This window comes from Neovison vison, chromosome 2 (assembly GCF_020171115.1).
Source record: "Neovison vison isolate M4711 chromosome 2, ASM_NN_V1, whole genome shotgun sequence".
NCBI lineage: Eukaryota > Metazoa > Chordata > Mammalia > Carnivora > Mustelidae > Neogale > Neogale vison.
In genome coordinates this window covers 212,904,012-212,927,358 of record NC_058092.1, presented here as the reverse complement: position 1 = coordinate 212,927,358, position 23,347 = coordinate 212,904,012, and the positions used below count along the sequence as shown (strand labels likewise).

The following is a 23,347-nucleotide window of genomic DNA, read 5'->3' as shown; positions in this document are numbered from 1 at the left end:
CAACCCTGCTTCAAGGGAACAGGAAACCTCTGCCCACCCTTAAAAGTCTTCTCCCCAGTCCCCTCAGAACATCTTGCATTTTGACCATCCCTGCATGCAGATCTAAAGGGGAAAATGGGACTTAAAGGGTATCAGAGGAAGTGAGATGGGAAAGTGCCCTCATTTAAAACTATTTCTGACAAGGTCTCTAACTTTACAATCTCCTTCAGTACTTGTTAAAAAAGAGGAATCCTGCACCTTTCCTCAGACCTCCAAAATTAGAAACGTCTGTGCATGCTTACTGGAGAGTAGGCCCTAGGTTCTGCATTTTTAAAGAGCCCCAAGTTTTGACATATACGAACATAAGAGAAACATTTGAGCATACAAGGACGAGGAAAATGGACGGAGAGCCAGATAAGAAGCCACTGAGTATGAATCCACATTGAAAGGTCATTGAGTGGCTCGTATCACCTAGGGACAGCTGGTCAGGCAGGGCCCAGGCATGTGGCCCAGTGACCCACACCTCTGCCACAGATCACATGGATATCCTCAGGGGAGATAGGGATAAAGAGGCACCATCCTGTCATGCCTAAGCCAAGAAGAGGCATAAAGGGATGTGTGGGTCAAGGTCCTTTAACGCCTCTACTTCCTTGGGGGTGCACAGCTCAAAGATTCTCAATTCAAAGCAAGAGGAAAATCCAGTTATAGGCTGGGGAGACACCTGGTGGACAAACAAGAAAAAACACAGAAACAAAGACTATGGCAAAAAATTTTTTCAGTATAACTAGAAAAGGCTCTACAAAAAGTTATGACTGTGTCCACTCCAGTGGTCTGAGGCAGCATAACATGGTATCAGTGTCCAGGTGGCAGGCACTCTGGGCTCACAGCTTTCTTCTCTGGCCAGCTTCCACCTCTGGGGCCCTGATATTACAGGGCCAAGCACCTAGGATCCGATGGTAGCAAGTGCCACCTCCTGGCAGGGTTCAGAGTGGACCGCAGAGGCCACGATGTATGTCATCCTGTAGCTCCAAACCTAGGCTGGAGTTTTGGCAAGAAGTCCTCTATTCCCTTCCAGGTTCAGGGGGCCTGAACCCAGTGCTTTGAACTCAACTTGCTCATTCCCACCTCAGGGCCTGTGTCTAATTTTCCCTCTGCTTGGATCCCTCTTTCTCTAGATGTTCACATGGCTCAATCCTAGTTCTTTAGGCCCCATCTTCAATGTCCTCTGCTTAGATATACCTATTCAGACCTTAAACTAGCCTATAAGCATTACTGCATTACTGTTTTTTCTTCATAGCATATCTCGCTGTCTGAAACTGTTTTGTTCATTTTTTTTCTTGTCTCCCTTACCAGACTGCAGGTTCTAGAGAAGCAGGGACTTCATCCGTCTTGTCATTGTTGTACTCCCAGGACCTAGAACAAAGCTTGGCACACAGGAGGTTCTCAAATATTTGCTAAACTGAATTCTTCCGGTATGGAATTCTGCCCTAGGTAGGCCCCTCGGACTGAGGGGGGTCCCTAGCTTGAGACCACAGGACAGAGGTAGCCTAAGCAGAGGACTAAGAAAGTCTGTGTCTCAGCCTATGTCTTGTCAGGTTCATTTCAGAGTCCAGCTCTCCAGTGCCTTCACCTTGAGGGCTTGGAGGGGTTTGGCTGGTTGGAGTGATGGGCCTGACCCAAGCAAGTCTCAGAGTTCTGGGGCACAGCCCCCTTTCTGCCAGAAGAGGGCTTTTTGGTCACTAGCCCATTGTCATCCTTGACCTTCTTGAGCCGAGCCTTGCTCTTTGGTGGTATGGAGAAGGTAAGAGAGCTCTTGTTGAATTCCAGTGGGAAGACACCTACGTCTCCATCAAAGCGGTTCTTGGACACCTGCAGATACCGTTTCCCTGGACCAGTGACCAGCTTCCTGTCCTGTAGAATCAGAACGTTGTCTGCTTCCTGGCTTGCCTGGGGGATGGGGGCAGGAGAAGGAAGCAGCAGTGAGAAGACATGAGAAGAAGAAAGGAAGGCTGAACCTCCACGGAAGAATGGCAAAGCTCCCTGAACTACTGACCATGATGATGCAGCCACTTGAGTCTTTCAGTTGCTCGACTATCTCACTGCCCCAGATTCTGTAAATGCCGTTCCTTCTGCTTGTGACACTTCTCCTCCACAGCTCACCACCCCACTCTACCCCATCTTCTTGTCATTCAGGTCTCAGTCTAAATGTCACACTTCATCAGAGACCATTCCTGATTCCCATAAAGAACCACCATCTTTGCACTTTTGTGTCACTCTCTTCCCTAGCTCCAGGTTTGTTCCATTGTGGCACAGTTTGTGCTCCTCACCCTGGACTGCCTGTTCCCAGCCCAGGCCTAGCATGTAACAGGCACTCAGCATATCCCTGGAAGCTCCAGGATCGGGCTGGTCCTGCTGCCCACAAGGCCCTCCCATTTATTCAATTATTTAACACTTACTGTCTACCAGAACTCAACCCAACCTCTGTTGACACCTCCTCTTCCCAAATGGGCAAGAAGTCTCCCCAGATGTCCCAGGCCGACTCAGATGTCTTGTTGTTCCCCAAATACCTGTGTTGCCTATTGTAGCTCTTATCATACTGAGTTATAATCACTGTCTTACTATTTTCCCCACTGGATGATGTGAGCTCTTGGAGGGCAAAGAGGGCAAAGGACCAACTAACTATTATCAGCCTTTGTATTCCTAGCACACGTGTTCCTCATGTCATGGCCCCAGAGGCGGCTGTCTCCTGCCTCTTCCAGGTGGACAGTCAAGATGATTTAAGGCTGAATGAAGGCCATCCCTGGTCACACCTGTCCCCTCTACTATCCAAAGTTTAGGCTCCTCTAAAGGCCACTTACTTTGGCTGAACCAAAAATTGATGCTGTCTGCAGTTCCTTATCATCGTCCTCCTTCCGGGGATGAATGACCAGTGTCACATGGCAGCTATTGTCTGTTGCAAACTTTCGAAAGGCCCCAACGATGTAGTCTTGAGCCGCAATCCTGCCCCAACCCCAACAAAGTAAAGGCATATTCAGACAGAAGGATGAGAACATATCCATACTCTTGATTCATTTACAGCTCCCTGCAAACCTCCCACCCCACTGTACCCAAGGACTCACACTTAGGTCCCTATCCATCCTTCCCACTGCCACAACTCACACGTCTATGAAGACAGAAATACACATGGGGTGGTGTGTGCAAACACACATTTCAAGTAACGAAAGAGTACAGTGTGCTTGCCTAGGGGCCAACTGCCTGAGAAGACATGCATGTTCGAGTGGGTTTTCCAGTGAGACAAGAGGATGTCACCTGTCTGTGGACAGCTGCTCATGCCCCATCATGAACTGCAGATTGTCGATGACCACGTGACAAATGTCATAGACGTATACTGCATGTTGCATTGTGTCTATGACAGTCCTGGGAAGAGGAAGAGGCAAAGAATTCAAGAGTCAATTACAAGCAGTCTCTGTAAACCAGCCCAGCAGAAAAGCCAGCATTCCTGAAAATTCTGTTGGGGATCTGTTCTCCTGTTCTCCCATTCTTTGAAAACCCTAGGCCTCAGAATCTTACCTGATGCTCTGCTGCCCGTGGAAAGTCATGAAATAGAGAGGCAGGTCTTCAAAGCGGTCGGCCCACTCGTCGTATCTGTCCAATTGCTCTTCTAGCCGCCCCACAGCAAACTGTGTCAGCATGACCCGGGCTAGTCTCACGTTGCTGATCTCAAAGCTACCCCAGAGTGTGTTTACCCCCTGGGTACACAAGTCCAGGGCATACTCACTGATGAATGTTGTCTTTCCACTGCCTGTTGGCCCTGCAGAGGAGTTGAACACAGACCTGGGTGAGGGAGGAAAGTTCTACCCTTAAAACCAAGACCTGGAGCAAGGGCTTCAAAGTTGGGAGAAACCTCCTCTTTAACATTTGCCATGTCCCAAATCCATGTGCTTTTGTCACCTGATCCTTTGCCTCTTACCCCAAGTAGTGATCTCCCAAGGGCTCACCTGTGAAGACTGTCAGCTCACCCTTCCGATGACCCTTCAAGAGACGATTGAGGTCTGAGAAGCGGTTCCAGCGGATGCCAGCTGCCTGCTCCACATTTGACAGTTCTCCTAGCACCTCTTCCCGAAGCTGCCGGAAAGACACGATAGACTTGTGCCAGGCAGGCAGGGCAGTACGCAGAATACGAGAAAGATTTAAGCCTCGGTTCAGGGCCTCAAGGGGACGGGGCTGCTGGTCCCCAGGCCGCACCAGGGAGCATCGCTTGGGATTCAATTTTCGGGCAAACAACTTGGCAGCTTCCCAAGACCGAAGGTCATCTCCCAGCCAGAGCACAATACGTCGAAACTGTTCGAGGTAAGGGAGCAAGGCAGGGGGTAAGCAGGCCGTTCCTCGGGGTAGGGCAAGGGTGGGCAGTCCTGTGGATTGGTTCAAGGCCAGGCTGTCCAGCTCACGACTTGTCAGTACCACCTCAACATCTCGCCGACTGATCAGTGGTAATCCAAACAGATTGCAGTAGACACCAGGCCGGGGAATGGTGGTTTCCTTATAATGTACTTCATTTCCCTGGCCTTCAGCACTTAGTAGCTTCAAGCCTCGTAATCCCATACCTCCAGGGGAGAACCAAGGGAAGACAAGGCTGCGAGCGGGCCGCAAATACCGTACACTGTAACGCCTGAGTGTGTCATTTGTCACTTTGGTAAGGCCAAACATCACACGAGCCAGCTGGGCCTCCTCTGGTTCAGGCAGCTCCCAAAGAGGTATGGCTCGGTCCCAGATCCTCCGGATCTCCTCACTGTCCTCAGCTTCTGGGGCCTCACCAAGCAGGACCCCCTCTCTGGCCCCGTCCCCTTGCCCCTCCACGCTGGCCTGGAAGTCTTCCCAGCTCCCCTCTGCTAGGCTGTTCATGCAGAGAAAGCGGCCTGTGGTCTTGTCAATGAAAAGGCTGAAGGAAGCAGTAGCACCAGTCTGGTCCTTGAGCTGCAAGCCCTTCACAAAGGGGCTTGGTGCCCGCAGGCAGCTGTGGCCATCCTGGAAGGGGATCCCATGTGCTCGCAAATACTGACGGATTTCAGTTGCAGTTACAGGCAACACTGGTACCTCCAAGGCTGGGAGAGCCTCCTTCCTGTACCTTCTGCGAGGAGGACCTGGGACCAAGCTTCTGGGCAGGCCTCTCCGACCCATCCACTCCCCACGCAGGGGGAGCAGGATACGGAGGGGGTACCCACTTCGAAGAAGCACCCACATTCTTAGTCAAATCGAGTAAGTTACTAATTGAAATGCTTTCCTCCCTGGTTTGGGTGCCTTCACTAGGTCAGGACCTAGGGATCCTCTGCACAGCACTCTACAGAGCCCACTCGAGGTGGTTTCTTTCTCTCAACTTGTCCCTCATAATCATCTCTCTGAATCCTCTTCACCCCTCTGCATTGCTACTTCACATCTGTGCCCATCTTTCACGGCCGTGTGCCTCTCTCTGGCTCTCTACCTCTATGGCTCCGTACACCCACTGCCTCACCTCTACCACCCTCCACGCTGCCCCTCACCGCTGTGCTTTCTCTAGATCATCTCTTTACCACTCCCGCCCGGCCAGGGGATCTCCTCGTCGTCTCCATCTCTACCGCCGCCCGCGTCGCTCCGGACTCCAAAGCGCTAGCCCTCAAGTGGAGGCCCTCCTCGCCTCTTCTGCCCTCAAAGGGGACTCGCCACGACTACAGCACCACCAGGCGGCTCCCGCCAGTCCCCGCGCTCACCTCGACCCCGCGCCCGTGTCCTCCCTCGGCTCTACTGACCAAAGCTGTGCTGCTCGCGACCCTGACCGCGCGTCACTACCACCCTCTCGCCCATCTAGCCCGCAACGTGGGTCACTGGCGCGCCTCGCGCCGTGACCGCGGAAGCAAAACTCCGGGGCGCTAGTGTTCCCGGAACCGGAAGCTTCCGCGTTCGTCCCGCCCCCCACCCCACTCCTGCCCTCCAGGCTGGTCTGTGTTACCTGGGCGCTGCGGACATGACGGCGCGGGGGACCCCGAGCCGCTTCTTGGCCAGTGTCCTCCACAACGGGCTGGGTCGCTACGTGCAGCAGCTGCAGCGTCTCAGCTTTAGCCTCAGCCGCGATGCGGCGTCGTCTCGCGGCGCCAGGTGAGCCGGGCGAAGGGCGCGGGGTGCTCTCCGGGCTGAGGTCGCCTCGGGTCAGCGGTCGCTGTGCTTACTCTTCTCGGCTTCCTCAGGGAGTTCGTGGAACAGGAGGTGGCCGACTTCGCCCGACGGAACCCGGGGGTCGTAATATACGTGAACTCGCGGCCGTGCTGTGTGCCCAGAGTAGTGGCCGAATACCGTGAGTGGGGCGGGAAGAGGGCTGGAGGGCAACGTGCGGGGGATGGGGGGAGGCTGGACCGGCTCGCCTTTCGCGGGTCTGACCCCTGATCCATCCGCTTCCTCCCACCCCTTCCCGTCGGCCAGTTAACGGGGCAGTGCGCGAGGAGAGCATCCACTGCAAGTCCGTCGAGGAAATTGCGACGCTCGTGCAGAGGCTGGCGGACCAGTCGGGCTTGGATGTGATCCGTATCCGCAAGCCCTTCCACACGGACAGCCCTAGCATCCAGGGTCAGTGGCACCCCTTCACCAACAAACCGACAACGCTAGGCGGGCTGCGCCCGCGAGAGGTTCAAGACGCTGCCATAGCCCAGGTGCAAGTGCCATGAAGAGTTGCTCCACCAACTCCAATCCCAGGCTTTGGACTCTCACCCCAGTGGGGGTGGTTCTTCCTCTTTTTCCAAGCCCACACAGGCAGATAGAGCCCATCGAAGGGGAAATTGACGCCAAAGCTTTTGCTTGGGATAAAGAGCTGTGTTTTCGTTGCTCAGGAGGCAGGGCAGTGACTTTGTCTCCTAATTCTTCCTTATTTGACATCCCTGAGACCTGACTTCAAGGATATTACAGGATCTGTTCTGAAGTCCAGTCTGAGAATAGTGATCTCAAATCCCAACATGAGGTTTCAAGATTGGCATCTGAAGAATCCCCAGTGTCCTATATCTGCAACCTTTGAGCTAGAGAAGAATTACATTCTGCTGTGAACATGGCATTAGGATAACCACTTTATACCCGTGTGAATGTTTAGGTTAGGGCGCCTGGGTGGCTTAGTGGGTTGGGCCTCTGCCTTCAGCTCAGATCATGATCTCAGAGTCCTGGGATCGAGGCCCCCATCGGGCTCTCTGCTCAGCCGGGAGCCTGCTTCTCCCCTCACCCCCCGTCAAATAAATACAATCTTTAAATTTAAAAAAAAAAAACCTGAGGGACGCCTGGGTGGCTCAGTTGGCTAAGCAGCTGCCTTCGGCTCAGGTCATGATGCCAGGGTCCTGGGATCGAGTCCCACATCGGGCTCCTTGCTCGGCAGGGAGCCTGCTTCTCCCTCTGCCTGCCTCTCTGTCTGCCTGTGCTCACTCACTCTCTCTCCGTCTCTGACAAATAAATGAAAATCTTTTTAAAAAAAAAACAACAAAAAAAACCCTGAGGTTAATAAACATATGTTTACACTTGAGGTCTTCAAAATATGTGTAGATTTAAAAAATAACCTCACTTTTCATTACCCTAAAGCCAGAAGCAGAACATATAACCCTTCAGGATGGTTAGTACCAAAGGTCATGTGGTTAATCTAGTCTGGACCCTTGGAGAGTGATTCTAAGGTCAGATCCCTGGTAACAAGCTTGCCGGGGACCTAACTATTTCCCAAGACAGGCCCCTCTGCAGAAAGGAATTCATGTTGTCCCTTGTTGGGGGAGGGGAGGTACTGAAAAGCTTCCCGTGGATGAGCGAGAGAACTGATAAACAGGGAACATCTTCTAGGCTTAGCTAAAGCAAGGGGGAGGAATGGTGAGGAAAAGTGCCAGGAGGTAAAAACCTACAGTCCGTTGTATGAATTCTTGAACAGTTGTAATTTTGTTCGTCAGGCCCTTATCACCATGATCAGAGAGTAGTAAGAGTCCTATGAAGGCCTGTGTACCTGCCCAGGGCAGCCAGATGGAGACAGGATCCCAGTTTTCTCTGCAAATGGTTTTATGGGGAGCAGAGCCAACCTTGCAGCAGTGTATCCATAGGCTCAGAAGCCTGCCCCCTGGCGATCAGGGAAAGCCAGCCTAGACCAAGTGGAACACACAGAACTGTGGGGAGAGAGGGCATTTATTGACCAACAAGAGGGGGAGGAGCGGAACCCAGGCTCCCCACTCTGTCACGTGCCTGTTCTGCCCACCTGGGTGGTGAGTGGGGGCATTCCTAAAGAAGTATAGCCGTTCTTACAATAAATACATTCATTGTGGGGTGGAGGTGGGAGAGGTTGAGTGAAGGGCAGTAAAAATTCCGTGGGGATTCCACGTTCTCAACTACAAAAATAAGTCATCCTCACCCAAGGGGAATGGGGGAGCTCAGTCAGGATTTGATTGTCCCGTATGGGCCTGGAGACTTCAGAGGCCCCTGGACCCTGAAAGTGCCCCGGTGAGGTAGGACAGGGGTGGGAGCCAAGCATCCAAACTCCCAGCCTCTGCCCTTTGCATAGTTCCAAGAACGGGCTTCATGTGCCAGGTGAGACAGCAGATCTCCTCCCCCTGCTCTGGTCCAGGGGTAGCAAATGCTTGGTCCCCCAAAGGGAGGCTGGCTCATTGCAGTGTTGGTCACCCATCCTAGGGAAATGTCTGAGAGGACAGCTGAACGGGAGATGGCTCTCCCTCTGAAATGTCCACGGACCAAACCCAACAGCTAGGTCCGAGGCAGCAAAGGGAGGCTCAGAAATGCATGTGGAAATGTAAGCACATGTGTGTGAAGGGACATGCCTGGGGCTCTGTCTGTCACTCTTGAGAGTGACCAAGGGGATGGGGGTGCTGACTCACAAGGGCTACACATTAAGGAAGAAGAGGGGAATGACACAGTCTTACCTCCCCAGGCTGGCCTGTTCCCAAGCTCTTGCCAAAGAGGTCACTACATGGGTCTGGCTGGAACTAGGGGAGAGGACTAGATAGTATGGGATGTGGCAACTGGAAGGGTACCCAAAGTCCAGGAGAGGTGAAATACAAGAATGCACCAGGAGGTGGGGGCAGGGGCCCTGCAGCCCAGCTGATGGACATTCATCCATGTGCACATGTGAATGTACGCAGGGCTCAGGTGGCTCTGGCGGCTGGCAGAGGTCTTGTCTGGTTTCGGGACCATCCAGCACATAGAGCCATGCAGAGGGTGGTGACATTGAGGTCATCTGGACCTGCAGAGCCCTGCCTGGGAGAAAGAGGAAGGGTTTGAGCAGAGAAATGGGGCAACCCAAGTGCTTGGGTTACGGGAATAGGAACCGGGACCGGGTCTACAGAATACCATGTCCTGAGGGAGTACCCACCTCTGAGGAGCACCGGTTGGCCTGGGCTGCTCACAGATGGGTCTGTGGAGACTGAGGAGGGGGCTTTGGCTGGGCCTGACTCTGCTAGCCCTACAGGGACATCAAAAAGTCGGGAGAAGGGCCTGGAGTTGGGGGGGTGACGACAAGAGTGGCTGTGTGGGGGAAACAGCAGCCCGGCCTGGGGCAGACAGGCTGGCTTGGAAGAGCATTTGTCCTACGAGGCGGGGCTCAGACAGAGCTCTCGTCCAGGTGCTCCACCAGCTGCGTGTGCTTCCTCTTCTCCAGGATGCGGCTGAGCTCCTCCGCGAACGAGCAGGGCCCTGCTGGCACTCCATTGTTGCTCTGCCTCAGGAGCACGTAGCTGTTGCCGTTCATCCTGCGCAGCCGGCTGGGCAGAGCCACCAGCCCGTTGGTCAGCTCGGCCGGCGGGGGTGGGGGAGGTGGAGGCGGTGGGGCTGGGGCTCCCTCCCCAGGGATGATCTGGAGGCAGCCACCTTCCAGACCCCCAGGCCCCTCCCCGTCGTCGCCCTCCTCTTCCTCTCCAGGACACTGGCCTGAAACGGTCTGCAACTGCACGGCCGAGCCCCCTGCCCGGCCTGCCCGACCCAGAGAGTATTTCCTTCGCCGCCCTCGTCTGCCTCCCTGAAGACAGGCCACGTAGAGGAGGGAGGAAGCTAGAAGGAGGCAGAGGCCGCCAAGTGCAGCAATGGCCAGCACGTAGAGCAGCCTCACGTCAGGTGCCAGCTGCGCCCCGGGCATGGCAGGGGCTTGCGGAGCTGGGGCGGGTGTGGCTGGCCGGACGGTGAGGCTGTAGGAGGCCAGCAGGGTGCGGAGGCCGTTCTCCTCGGCATAGCAGCCATAGTTGCCACTGTGCTCAGGCTGTATGTCTGTCACCAGTAGCCCATCCACACCCACACGGTAGCCGTGCTGCCCGTCACTCAGGCCCGTGCTCCCATTAAGCAGCCACAAGGCCCGGGCCAGGTTGGATGGCTGGTCACAGGGCAGGAGGACATCATCCCCTCGGAGTACAGAGCGAGTTTTCAGGGGTGGTGGTGGCCCTGGAGGGGGGGTGAGAGACAGGAGTGGTCAATGTTTGTCTACCTCAGGGAGGGCAATGGAGATGGCAGGCCAGATGGTTCACTGTTTGCGTCCCCAGCAGCAAGCACGGGATCTGGAACCACAGAGACAACTGACAATGGTCTCCTGCACTCATGTTCTCATGTAAGGTTCCCAAGGTTTGCACTGGCTCTTCGCACTGGTTTCAATTCCTGCTATCCGCCAGTGATTCGTAATCTCAACCTCCACCGGAGTTCTCTCCTGACTGTCAGACTCGGACATCTTCCGCCTGCAGGGCTTCTCGGTGTGAGGCCTCTGGGGCATGGCACATGAACTAAGGCCAAAGCCTCCCTCCCAGACTCTACCAGGTCTTTTCCTTGAATTGTCATCGCAGTGAATGGCGCCGCTAGCTGCTCAACTGCTTAAGTCAGAAAGAAACCTGGAAGTTTCCTTTGCCTCTCTCTCCCCTTCGCTTTTATATCTAACTCTCACCAAGACTCTGCTTCCAGAACCCATCTCAAACCTGTTCACTTCTCTTCTTCCCCAACTGGGGAAGCTGGTCCCCTCTGGCCGCCATCTAATCTATTCTCCATGCAGCAGTGGTGTGACCTTGTAAAAACACCATACCAATTATGCCACCCCCCTGCCTCACCGTGGTCCTGCCCACTTCTCCAGCCCCTTCTCAAACACACCAAGCCTATCTGCCTGCTGTTCCTTCTGCTGGGATGTCACCTCCCCTCCTTGCCCTCCACTGGTTCTCTTGTAGGTAAGAGCACAGCAGTGATGAAAAGCACAAACTCCAGTCAGGCTGCTTGGGGTCAGGTTTGAATTCTGACCCTGTTACTTCCTAGCTTATTAACTCTGGGTGGTTTACTTACTCTCCCTGTACCTCAGAGAGATTGCCTCTCACAGGGATGGGGATCATGGCACCTGTCCCCTGACTGCTGTGAGAGAAAGTGACATGATGTGTGTGTGTGTGTATTCAGTCAGCGCCTGCCACCAGGAAGTACGCAGTACATGTTAGCTGTGCCTATTAACATTTGCTCTTCAGGGAGCAGCCCAGTCATCTGATTTTCCTCAGGGAAGTACCCATTATCCTTCAAACCCTTGTCATAGTTGTAAATATCCCTTTTGTAACAAAAACCAATGAAAACAATTATTTGTGTGGCCATTTAATTGCCTGCCCCCCACCCCCACATGCCTAGAAGTTCCAGAAACTTTCCATCTTGAGCCTGTCCCCTCATTTATGATTCCTTTGGGCAACAACTGTCTGTGAAGCACTTAACTCTGTGCCAGACTCTGCTAGGACATCCTTGCCGAAAGCCCACAGACATGGCCATCCAGAGACACACATGCACAGATAAATGACAGTCTGTGCAGCCAGGCCTACTCACATCCATGAAGGTCACTTACCCGAGTCCCTGTGGCCTTCGCAGCCTCGGTTGCCTCTCTCCATGTCCTGTATCAGTGTCGTCCTGGAGGCAGAACCAGGGGAAGTGAGCTTAGTTTTCCCCAGTGGCAGGGTCCCTAAGGCTGTCACCAACTGCCCCCATGTCCTCTACAGTCAGCAGGCCTTCCTCCTCCCCTGGGATCCTGACACCCCTGCCACCACTCACCTGCTACTCTGGGACCTGCTGAATACGATGCAGGCATGGGTGCCGGGGTCCCAGCCACAGTAGGGGTCCCGGGCCAGGATGCAGTCATAGCAGGAGCGGTAGCGGGAGCAGCTAGACAGTGGTAGCTGGATGACTCCACTAGGGGCCCCCACGTAGAGGCTATGCTGGGAGCCAGAGAGGAAAGCTGGTTGGTAACACCCCCAGCTCCCACCTACAAACACACACAGCCACTGCCCAGCCCCCCACTCCCTCCCCCTACTCTGGCAAGGCCACATTGACGATCATGAATCAGAGGCTACCTGCACTGGAGAGATGACCAGATTTTCCACGGACTGGGGTTCCTTGAACACTTGTGTCTCTTCAATAATGTGCATCCCAGAGCCCAGCACCACGGCCTTGTGGATCCAGCCATCAGCTGGTATGGAGAGGACAGAGAGTCAGAACCCCGCGATGGAATCTGGTTCTGGTCCCATGCAATAGCCTGATGGGAGCGGCTCCAGAGTCACGAGATCAGGGACAAGGATTCAGGCAGGAGAAGTTCCTCAGGACACTGGGAATTCTGGGCTAGTCATGGCAGAAATTACTGGGTTCACAAGCATTAGTGATCAGGGTCCAATATTATGGTGTTTGGTGACAGGAGTCAGCAGTCACCCAGAGCCAGTGGTCACTGGGGGCCAGCAGTGAGTGTTCACTGAAGAATCAATATCAATGGTCACCAGGGACTTGTGATCAAAAGTCATCCAGGGGATTAGCAGTCAACAAGGGTCAAGGACTCGGTTACCTAAGGGCTCAGAGCAGGGCTCAGAAGTACCTGTGCCCAGAAAGAGCAGGTCATAGGTGGGCCCGGCAGGCGTGGAGACAGGCGTCCCTGTGAGGTGCGTGTAGCGCACATTTCGCTTGAGCAGCAGGGGCCGTCCGCGTGTGGGCACCACGGGCCGGGCCATCAGCGGGTGCAACTTCACAAAGTCCAGGACCAGGGAAGGCAAATCCTGGGATGAGTTGTAGCCACGCGTGCGCAGTAAATCTGTGATGCACTGGGGCAGGGGCAGAGGTGGCGAGCTCAGGAATCTATTGCCTGCCCATCCCTCGCCACCCCCAAGGCTAGATCCTTCTGCCCCTCCCAGGGGTTCTGTCTACCCAGGGCGGACCCCAGACTTGGGCACTCACTGAGCCAGGCCGAGGCTCCGGCACCCCACCCTCATAGCGGCCCCAGCGCCGGGCACCATCCTGGTACTCCATGTAGGGACCTGCGAAGACAGCCTGCACCTCGGCCAGGTCGTAGCGGCAGATGGCTGAGGCCTCTAGGGTCTTCCTAGGAAGGGACACAGGGGAGGGGGCTGAGCCACATGGAGTGGAGCCTGTCCCCTGCCCCCTGCCCAGCTTGGAGCCTGCTGTTACCCTGGCTGACCCCAGCTCTAGGCGTCAGGGCTTTGCCTAAGGGTGAGGAGGCCACTGTGGCCTCTGGCCCCAGGCTAGCTGGGTGCACCTGAAATCCTCTCTCTGCTGCCAGCCTCCCCACAAGGGATCCTAATGTACCCTCACTGACCTCTGCCCCAGCCCCCACACTGTCCCCAGTTCCTCCTCTCCCCACTGTCCCTGCACTGACCACTGGGTGGTCAGCGTGAAGGCCGCGTAGAAGTGTGTGCGGGCTGAGGCATTGGCGTCCAGGCTGCAGACAGCACGGAGCAGCTCATACTGTGGAATGTGGCAGACGAGACGCGCCTTAAGGAAGGAGGTCCACTTCTTCTGCAAGATCTTCTTTCCTCCTAGGTCTCCCTGAGGAGGTAGGGGTACAGGGTCAGGGGTCAGGGTCAGAGGTTCAGCTTCTACACTCTTGCCCTGAACCTGGTCCTACTCACCTTGCACACACGGGCCACGCGGGCCACACGGTGGCTATTGCGGCTCTGAGCAAAGCTGCTGGGGCCCTCGTCAGTGGCACGCTCCGTGAAGAAGTAGTAAACCTTGTCATCGTCCCCCACGGCGCTGGCCTCACTCTCCCGCACCAGGACAGAGAACACAAACTCAGCATCTGTGGGTCAGGCAGTTCAAATGGCCTCTGAGACAGGCTGGGGATCCCCTCCACTAGGGCCCTCACTCAGCACCGCATAGGAATAGACAGGTGCAGCCGGGAATTTTAGGAGGGGATGGCCCAGTGCCGCAGGGAGTGAAGATGAAGTTCCCCGCCCCCCATCACCCTGCGCCTCATCCCCCTGACCGTTGAGCCACTGCATGGGCGCCTCCTCTGTCCTCAGGGCGTGCGGGTGCCGGCTCCGGCGGATGTCAGGGACACTCCGGAATTCATACCGCGTGGCTGTGTAGAGGCCTCCATCTGGAGCAGAGACAGGCCGAGCGTGAGACACACCACATACCACAAGGCACATAACCTACGTGGGTGGTGAGTCCTCGCAAGGAGATCCATGTCCCACAAACCGCATGCTGGTGGGACAGGGGGTGCGGGGAGTGCACGCTCACCAATGACGAGGCCCGTGAAGCCACGGGCTGGGTCGTAAGGACACTTCTCCTTCCCCTCTTCGAAGCTTGCTGGCAAGGTGAAGGCTTCAGCGTCCTGCGGGAACATGGCGCCAGAAGTCAGTGGTCTCGAGGGCAGGCAGGGGCTGAAGCCCAAGGTCAGACCAGTCTGGGGCCACGGACCAGAGCCCGGGGGCCCGGGACCAGCAGTCAGTGGGGGGGCAGCCATACTCACAATGGCGGCGCAGAGGGGCTGGAAGGCATGAGTCCCGCATGCGTAGAAGTGGGTGGCGTTGAGCCGCTGAAGGAATCGCACGTGGTTGAAGCACTCCGTCTGTGGGGTGGGTGGGGGAGGGCTGTGAGCCCCCAGCCTGCTTAGAGGCCTTTTCCATGAATCAATCCAGCTTTGTCACCCAGCTCTTGCCCCCGCCCATGGGACATGGCTCCTTCTGAGATCCCAGTGGACCTGCTCACTGCCCCAGACACAGAGCTTTCCTTGGAACTCACTGTCTTTTGGCTTCCTAGTGACATGACCCCTCTTCTCGGCTTCTGTCTCACTGTTAGGATTACCTGAAACACTCTGCAAGCTTCGCTTGCATTGCCTGAAGTCCCCTGCACGCCCAGCTCTGGGGCCCTCAGGGCTCCCGCCATCCTGAGATGTTTCTCTCACATCTCCTTCTCGGCATTGTCCCTCTGTCCTGGAATCCCCCCGCCTCCGACGCTCTTTGGGGTGACACTGCAAAAGTCTGTCTCCAGGCTCTGGCCCTCTCTCCACCTGATAGCCCACAGACACACCGAACTCACCAGGTCACAAACCAAGCTCATTTCCTCCTCCCTAACCCGCATCTTCCCTCCTAAACCTGTTCATCCAGTCTTTCCCACCTCACTTCCTCCATCCAACCTATTTCTCAGTCCAGACATCAAGAGTCAGCCTTGCTGCCTCCCACTCCTTCACCCCCACGTTCAGTTCTCCTCCACGATTCTCTGTCATGTCTCCTGACCTGGTCCCCTTCCCCTCCACCTCCACCACCCCAGTCCATGTCACCGCTGCCTCTTCCCTGGACAAAGGTAGAGACTGCCTGACTGTTCTCCCAAGCGTCCGCCGCTCTGTGAAAGCTACTTATTTATTCAGTGAATGAGGAATACATGCATGCAGTGTAAAATTCAAAAGATACAAAGGGATATGTTGTAAACAGAGCATCTCCTTTTATCCCTGTTGTCCTCAAAGGGGCCCGCTGTTACCACCGTCTGCCGTCTTCTTCCAGAGATAGGCTACCCGTCAGCACCCTCCGGCAACCCACTTTCCAAGGCACATTTTAAAAATGTAAACCAAATCATGTCACTGCTGTATTTAAAAAAAACTCTGGTGGCTCCGCAGAGTCCTAAACCCAGGGTCCCACCACCTCTGCCCCTTCCTCCCTCCCTCCAGGCACACTGCTCTTCTCTGCCCATTAAACGCCTTCAGCTGAGGACCTCTTGACTTCTTTGCCTTGTTAATGATCCCTCCTCCTGCCGGTACCCAGGGTTTGAATCCAAGCAGGCCTCTTGGTCTCATCCCAGTCCCTCCCTCGGTGTATCTCTCCCTCCTCTCCACTAGCCTGCTCAGCCTCCTTCCTCTGACCCCCAGGATATCCCCAAGCCCCACTGCCTTTCCTGCCTCCAGATTCACTCTAGTTTAATTCATCTAGTGCTTGGGGCTGGATTAATATTCTTCTAGGAGTGCTTCCCCAAGATGTTTACATAACAAAGGGGTGGGGGTGAGGGAGGAATTCTGTGGTTAAATAAGTTAGAAACCATGGCGAAAACTTGCCATATCAGGGGACTTTTCAGAGCCTTAAGGATATTGCTGTGCATGGTGGGATTGAGCATACAGCCTTTCCCAAACTCATGTGACCATTAAACCCTTCTTTTAAAAATTTATGTTCCTTAGGGGTGCCCGGGCGCTTCAATCATTAAGCGTCTGCCTTCGGCTCAGGTCATTTTCCCAGGGTCCTGGAATTGAGCCCCGCATTGGGCTCCCTGCTCAACGGGAAGCCTGCTTCTCCCTCTCCCACTCCCCCTGCTTGTGTTCCCTCTCTCGCTGTGTCTCTCTCTGTCAAACAAATAAATAAAATCTTAAAAAAAAAAAAAGTAGTGTTCCTCAGAACATGCCTTGGGAAATGTTCTCCTAAAGCCTTTCTACGTGAAGTGGGGCTTGGGGACCAGCAGCGTCTGTTTCCTCTGGAAGCTTGTTAGAATTGCTGAATCTTGGGCCCTTCCCCAGGCTTACTGAGCTAGCATCTGCATTTATAACATACCCAGGGGCTTCATGCGCACACTAAAGTTTGAGAGTCTGTCAAGGGCCAAATGGTGAGAGTGTCCATTGTCACAGAATAAAACCCATCCCCCAGCTGGGCTGTGACTTGGGCTCCTCCTGCCTCACCAGCCCCACTTTCTACCCACGCTACATGCTGGACCAGCAGGCATCTTTGATGGAGTCTCTTAGAGGTGCCTCTTTAAAGATTTATTTTATTTTAGAGAGAGAGAGCACAAGTGGGTGGATGGGCAGAGCAGGTAGAGGGGCAGAGGGAGAGGGAGAGAGGAAGAAGACTCCCTGCTGAGCGTCAGCCCCAGGAACCAGAGGGGCCGGAGGTGAGCGGGGAACTCGATGCGGGCTTCCTCTCAAGACCCTGAGATCATGACCTGAACTGAAACCAAGAGTCAGACCTCAAAGGACTGAGCCACCCGGGGGTCCCTAGAGGTGCCTCTTTAAACACAGCTAATCCCAACACCACCCTAGACCTACTGAATTAGAATCCCTGGGCCAGGGAATGTGTTTATTCTTTTCTTTTCTTTTTTTAAGTAATCTCAATGCCCAACGTGGTGCTTGAACTCATGACCCCAGCCAGGGCCCCTGGGAATGTGTATTCTTAAAAAGCTCTCCAGATGCATCTGTTCCACAGGCCTACATGGTGCCCCTGCAGACACCCTGTTCTTTATCGGGAAAGCACTGGCAATTCACTGCCCCCCTCCACGGGATCCTGGGTACTTGACCAATTCTCTCACCAAACCTGGTTTTTTACATCTGGCAAATGGAGGATAAAACGATTTCATAGGGTTATTTTGGAATTAGGAGATCCAACAGCTAAGTCAGCATTTACTAGAGGTTACTCTTGCTCTCCTGATTATTATTCAGGAGCCTAGGAGAGATTAAGATGCCACTACAGGCCAAGCCAGTAGATCACCAGATGTTTGGACTGTAAGTGCTGCACCTAGGGCCTGCTGCTCCGGCTACACTCAGGTGCTTGTTGTGGTTGTTGAGACTGACTCGCTGATCCGTACCTCTCCATTTGCGTCCCCACCAACCTTGACCAGATGAAGAGGAGAAGGAAGGAACTGGGGACAGGGCAGACCACATACCTGGTTGTTTTTCCCTTTCTGATGGCATTTGCTTTGCATCTCTGGGGAGGCCTCCCAGCGGATCTGGAGACAGGGAAAGGGAATGGGCTGATAGGCTGACCCCAGTACCCTTGTCTTTCACCATTATCTGTGGGACCAGGTGACAGGACTCTAGGGAACAGGGGAAACTGGGGTACAGGTAAGTTTCAGGAGTGACCCTGGATGGTAAAGGAGACCTGACTTGGGAAGGGCAGTGCTATCTGACCAGAGGGCTATGGAAGGCTGGCAGGGCGTCCAGGAAATTGAGGTCCCAGGGAGCTGGATAAAGTTGGAGACCTTCTGGGTGCTCCAGGTTCTAGGGGCTAACCTCTTTGTGTGCCCCATCTCCTATGTCACGGGCATTGAGAGAGAACAGGGCACCTCGGGCTCCAACCAGCAGTCTTGCGGAGGACTCCTCCAGCAGCAGTGTTGAGTAGTTCTGGGCTTGACCCTTGAAGTGCCGGGTCCTAGAGAGCTCTGGGGAGAGTGGGAGCAGTGAGCCCAGCTCTGGGGCTGCCTCTCTACTCCCAGACGTGGCTCCTGCTGCCTTTCAAAGTTGCAGCAGGGTGTGGGGGGGTGTCTAACCTTCATAGGGGATGGTCATCCGCGGGGTGGCATCTAGTTCTCTGGATGGTCTCCGCAATGAGGGTCCAGGGACGGCTGTTGCTGTGAGGAAGCTAAGGAAGAGGGGCCAGAGCCTCCCCCACATTTTCCTGGGGAGGCCCACACTGGTAAGAACCCCAAGGGGAGCCAGGGCCAGAGCCACAGGGGAAGAACAGTCACAGGGGTCAAGGTCCAGAGAGGTCACTTGGAAGGTCAGGGGTCATGGGGCCAGGGAGGGTCCTGGAATCGAGGGGACATGGAATCGCAGGGTTGTGTGGCCATGGAATCCCAGGTTAGAGGTCAGAGGGAGGGATGGATCACACACTGCCTTTCTGCATCAAATACAAACTCCATGGTGGGAGGGAGTTGTTGTAGCATCATAGAGGGGTTGCAGGTCACTGATGGGATCACCCTGCCCCAACAGAAGGACTAGTCCTCGTTCTCTGAGGTCCGTTTTCTAAAGAAAAAAAAAACAGGAAAAAAAGCTCTTTGATCTGTATGTGGGTAGAAGGTAGATGGCATCATCCCCAGAGTTCAGGGGGCACGTGTGGGCGAAGGCCCCCAGAATCCCACGTCAGGATCACCTCACTGTCACTCTATCTACCTCTCTGCTCTGATGCAAAGTTGGGTGGAACTTGCCCTCCTTACAAGACCCTAGATTCCTCCCAGCCCAAACCCAAAGTAATGGTCCTCCCCTGACCAAGTCAGAAGCTAAGCTAGGCCTCCATCTCGACTGGAGCTCCGTTTTCAGGGAGAACGCCTTCTCTTAGCAACAAAGAGTCCAAACTGCTGCCCTGGCTGCCTGCGGGGGTGCCTTATGCCAGAAGGCTTGGGCAGAGACATTTAATGGGCCTTTGTTGATTTTGTCCCGTTTTCCCTTTGTTTTTTCTTTTCCCTGGCCTGAGCGCTCCCTCTGGAATTTCTCTTTAATTAGACGTTTCTCCTCCTCAGCATTCCTCTCCGAGAGGGTGCACATCTCTACTCTGCCCGTGCGAGTCCATACTGCACCCGCTGGCCAGGCATCCACACGTGCCCCTGCCTGCAAACAGGCACTCGTAGACATGGCGGCGGGTGTGTGGGGGGGGTGTGTTGGTCTCTGGGCCCTGGGGCCGCACATGTGTAAAGTCTGTGCCAGAGGCTCTAGTGTGCAAGACCATTTGAGACATAAGCAACATGGAAAAAGTGAATGATAAGATCCATGAGTTCTTGGCCCCCTCTCCTGGCACAGCTTGGAGACTATTCCCACACCTGGACCCTCAAGCCAACCAGCTGGGGATGGGGTAGAAGTAGGTGGCAGGCCTTCTGTGACCCCTGTAATAGGCCTGACCTCTGAGCTGGCTCTTGAAAGCTTCCTTGACAAGGCCAGGTGTAAAGCAAGCCTGACCCACCCAGTCTCACCAGACACCCACAGACAGGGCCAGAGGGGCCACTGGCCTCTCCTCTCCTTTCCAGGTCAAATATTAACTATGTGGCCTTGAAGAGAGGGGAAGGACCAGGAACTGGCCAGAGGGAGAACAGAAATTTGGAGCATTTATTTAAGAGGTAAAGGTCAGCACTGTAGAGGTCAGAGCCCAGGGGATAGAATGTAGTATAAGTGGAGAGAAGAGGGTCCTTGGACCACAGAAAGGGCATCAGCTCTTCATTTGGGGGATGGGCAGCAGGAAGTCACAGGCAAACTGCCCATGCCCCACCTCTCACTGTGGAGGCACACCTGTTTATCTTTGGGGCCTCCTATTTGCTTAGTGTGGAAGCAGGGGGTGGACGTGGGGGGGGGGGGCGGCAGAGAGCCCTATGGCTACGAGGTATCAGCCCTAGGATTGGGCAGGAGGAACACACCCCAGGTCAGAGGAACCACTCTGAGTGTGGCTCACGGCAAAAGTCACACATAATCCAGAGAGGTGTGACACGCACGCAATAGGTGCACATACACACGTGTTCACAGACATACACACATGTTCACAGGGCTGTGAACACATGTACTCACAGGAGAGTCATGCAAAGGTACATTCACAGGGAGGTTTGTCCATGCATATGTTCATGTAAAAGCCTGCCAGATGTGTTCACACACATTGACAAATAAGGTTGTATTCACATCCACTCATTCAGCAGGTCACACAGCCTCAGAGATTGACAAGGAAGGTTATAAACCCACACACGTGCATCTGAAGGATTGTACACCTATTCACAGAAAGATCCAGCACATACACACATCTGTGTATGGACATGCACATAAACCCAGCAATACAGTGGATCAGGCATGTTCATGTTCACAGAAAGGTTGAGTAAGTGTGTGTTCACACAGTACTTAAACACACAATTACATGTATGCAGAGACAAGCAAATGTACAAAGAGGGGTCCAATTCTCACTGCAGGCTTGGAGGCTATCAGTGCCCACTGAGGTGCAGAGCTTCCCTCCCTTCCAGAAAGTCCCAATTTTAAGGCCAGATTCCAAGTGTGTGTGTAGTGATGTGGGGAGGCATCTGACCTCCGATGCTCAGATGGGATGGGCCTCTCTGCAAAGGTGGGGAGGGGTACCTAACCCAGGTGGAGGGAGGCCCCTAGCTTTAGCAAAGGAAAGGTGGAGTGGATGGTGTAACTTAGCGCTGCTCTACTCCGATGTATAGACCGCTGTTGGAAATGTGGGAGCTGGGCAGGGCCTCCCAGCCCCCATTTATTTAACCTGTTGGGAGGGAGGGCGGGGCTAAGCGAGGGGGCGGAGCTGCTGCCCTCCCTCCCCCAGTGGCCACAAGGCTTCAAGGTCTCCAGTCCACACCCCACACTCCACCCCCAGTACAACAGTTTGGGTTCCTCCCCAGGGCCAGTCCCCTGAACTCTGGTCACCTTCCGAATATTAGATCTTAGGGCTGAAGAAATTGAGGAGGGGAGAAACCCCTCCCCGCAAAACAGGATCGATGTTGGATCAGCAGGCTCTCGACCTTCATCCCAGATGTCCACCTGCTTAGTGTAGGCGGCATCCCCCTCTGCCCAGTAGGATGGCCGTCTCTTCTGGCCTGAGAGCCCCTCCCCCGCTACCCTCTCCTTCCACCACCCTGCACAGTCCGCGGGTCTTCCCTCTCTTCAGATCTGATCTCAGTCTCTAGCTGCAGCTCGAGGACAAGCTCTCCTTCGCTCCTGCTGGACGCCAGGAGACGTGACCCAGATCCCAGGGAACACTGATCGCCACGCGGGTCCCCGCCCCGCGCCGGTCCCCGACTCCGCGGTGGCGGGTCTGCTTCCAGCACGGCCCGAGGCCTGGCCCGCGCCCCTCCTGAGCCTTTATGCGGGACCGGGAGACTTGCCGGCGAGAATGGCCTGGCCCAGCCTGGAGGGTGGAATGGACATGGGGAAGGCCTGGCCTGCCCTCCACCCCCCCGCCCCAGGCCCCGCAGCTGCCGCCCGCACTCCCTGCCTCTCACCTTTGCGCTCGGATCCCGGGCCATAGAGACGGCGATGCGCTGCTCCGCGGCCCCACAGCACCAGCTGCGGGAGGAAGGGGCCGCGGCCGGAGGCGGGGCGGGGGGTGGTGGAGGCGGAGCCGGGGGTGGGGCGGGGGCTGGGAGGCGGGGCCGACTGGGTGGGGTGCAGGGAAGGGCGCCGCTCTCTTCTTTAGCGCCCCCCACCTTACACAATAGAGAAGGTTTGAGGCCGAGACTCCCACGGCCTCCGGGCATCTGGCGTCCTCCGCCCCCTAGGGCCGTGGTCCCCGTATTGCCCCCTAGTGGTGACTTTATCATCCCATGCGCTCTCGATGGGCTTAAAGCCCACCTTCCCTCTCCTCTGTCCCTAGGATCCTTCTGACTTACCTAGTGCTGGGGACTTACAAACCTCTCCTCTGGGGGCTTAACTTTCCGAAGGCCCTCTGACCTGTCCTCTAATCTGAACCTCACTTCTTGCGCTCCTGCCACCCTCTTCTGCTCTCTGCCTAGGGTGCAGTGGGCCACAGTAGGTGCGGCCGAGCATAGGGGCAGCTCTGAACACAGAACGGGATCTGGATTCCCAGCTCAAGAGCCTCCAGCTGCTTAGTCCTTCAGCTTGAAGTCTGAGTAGGTCGGGCTTGGAGGGATGAAGTAACAGCCTGGCCAGAAGTTCACAGAGACAATGCTGTTTTTCCCGATAAGTAAGCCACAGCCGTTTGCGCTTGTCCACTCAACCAAACCTTACAATAACTGAGGTTTACCTCCTCAGGGACTGGGTCACTCAGATAACTGCCTTTCCTTCCAGCTCATGTTCAACATCATTCTTACTCCAGGTCTTCCAGTGAACTCTCCTCATTGGCAATCAGATATCCTGTCCCTCTGTGGCTCAATCACCTCACCTATAAGAAAACTAGGAAGCCCCCCTCAGAATCGACTCCCCAACCAGGGGAGATCCCGGATGGTCCTTCCATCCGGAACTTTGTGCTGCAGGTTCCCAGCAACTCAGACTATATACCTTTGCCTCATGGGCTGTCAAACCCTCTAGGGTCTGAATCAAACCAGGGCTGTAGCCATGACCTGGCCTGATCCTCCCCCTTCCCTCATCCGTGCCAGTATTGTAATAGGCCCAAGACCAGGACTAAAATGAGGAAGGCCACAGGGACATAGATAACCGACTCCTGCATGTGCCTGGGAGTCAGAGCTCTGGAGAGGCAGGAGAACAGGCAGATACACGCTGGCCTGAAGGAGGGTGAACAAAATTCAAATGGCTCTGTCATTATTGAACTAAAAGGACTCTGGGAAAGACATGCCATTGCTCTTTCCTGAATTCCCCACAGCTCAGTTTGGCACTTCATCAGTCAGTCTCGTAGTTTGGGCTGCCGTGTGTGACTGCAGATCGCTAGACAGCAGGGCCCACGCTACACTT

At 55.0% G+C, this 23,347-nt stretch overlaps 3 protein-coding genes across 4 annotated transcripts; 1 reads left to right on the top strand and 2 right to left on the bottom strand.

Moving 5' to 3' along the window:
* Window positions 1-737: 737 nt before the first annotated feature.
* TWNK (twinkle mtDNA helicase) lies at window positions 738-5,855 on the bottom strand. The gene is made up of 5 exons (XM_044240324.1): window positions 3,978-5,855; window positions 3,550-3,790; window positions 3,289-3,396; window positions 2,838-2,979; window positions 738-1,926 (listed from the first exon to the last, which is right to left on the bottom strand). Exons 1-5 carry the CDS (start codon window positions 5,218-5,220, stop codon window positions 1,606-1,608), a joined length of 2,055 nt encoding a protein of 684 aa, XP_044096259.1. The 5' UTR covers window positions 5,221-5,855; the 3' UTR covers window positions 738-1,605.
* A 44-nt stretch (window positions 5,856-5,899) lies between these two features.
* On the top strand, window positions 5,900-7,164 carry MRPL43 (mitochondrial ribosomal protein L43). Its single transcript, XM_044240334.1, has 3 exons — window positions 5,900-6,108; window positions 6,198-6,304; window positions 6,430-7,164. Exons 1-3 carry the CDS (start codon window positions 5,978-5,980, stop codon window positions 6,669-6,671), a joined length of 480 nt encoding a protein of 159 aa, XP_044096269.1. The 5' UTR covers window positions 5,900-5,977; the 3' UTR covers window positions 6,672-7,164.
* Window positions 7,165-8,127: 963 nt separating this feature from the next.
* Window positions 8,128-22,008, bottom strand: SEMA4G (semaphorin 4G). Of its 2 annotated transcripts, none has more exons than XM_044240322.1 (16): window positions 21,922-22,008; window positions 18,487-18,961; window positions 18,230-18,378; window positions 17,884-17,946; window positions 14,720-14,818; window positions 14,488-14,581; window positions 14,231-14,344; window positions 13,875-14,044; window positions 13,622-13,791; window positions 13,183-13,327; window positions 12,827-13,049; window positions 12,315-12,430; window positions 12,016-12,179; window positions 11,813-11,874; window positions 9,344-10,401; window positions 8,128-9,228 (listed from the first exon to the last, which is right to left on the bottom strand). In XM_044240322.1, the coding sequence occupies exons 2-15, from the start codon at window positions 18,608-18,610 to the stop codon at window positions 9,572-9,574; spliced, it is 2,523 nt and encodes an 840-aa protein (XP_044096257.1). In that variant the 5' UTR covers window positions 18,611-18,961; window positions 21,922-22,008; the 3' UTR covers window positions 8,128-9,228; window positions 9,344-9,571. The 2 variants fall into 2 exon arrangements, with proteins under 2 accessions (XP_044096257.1, XP_044096258.1); XM_044240323.1 differs by having other exon boundaries at window positions 8,128-9,224.
* Window positions 22,009-23,347: the final 1,339 nt, after the last annotated feature.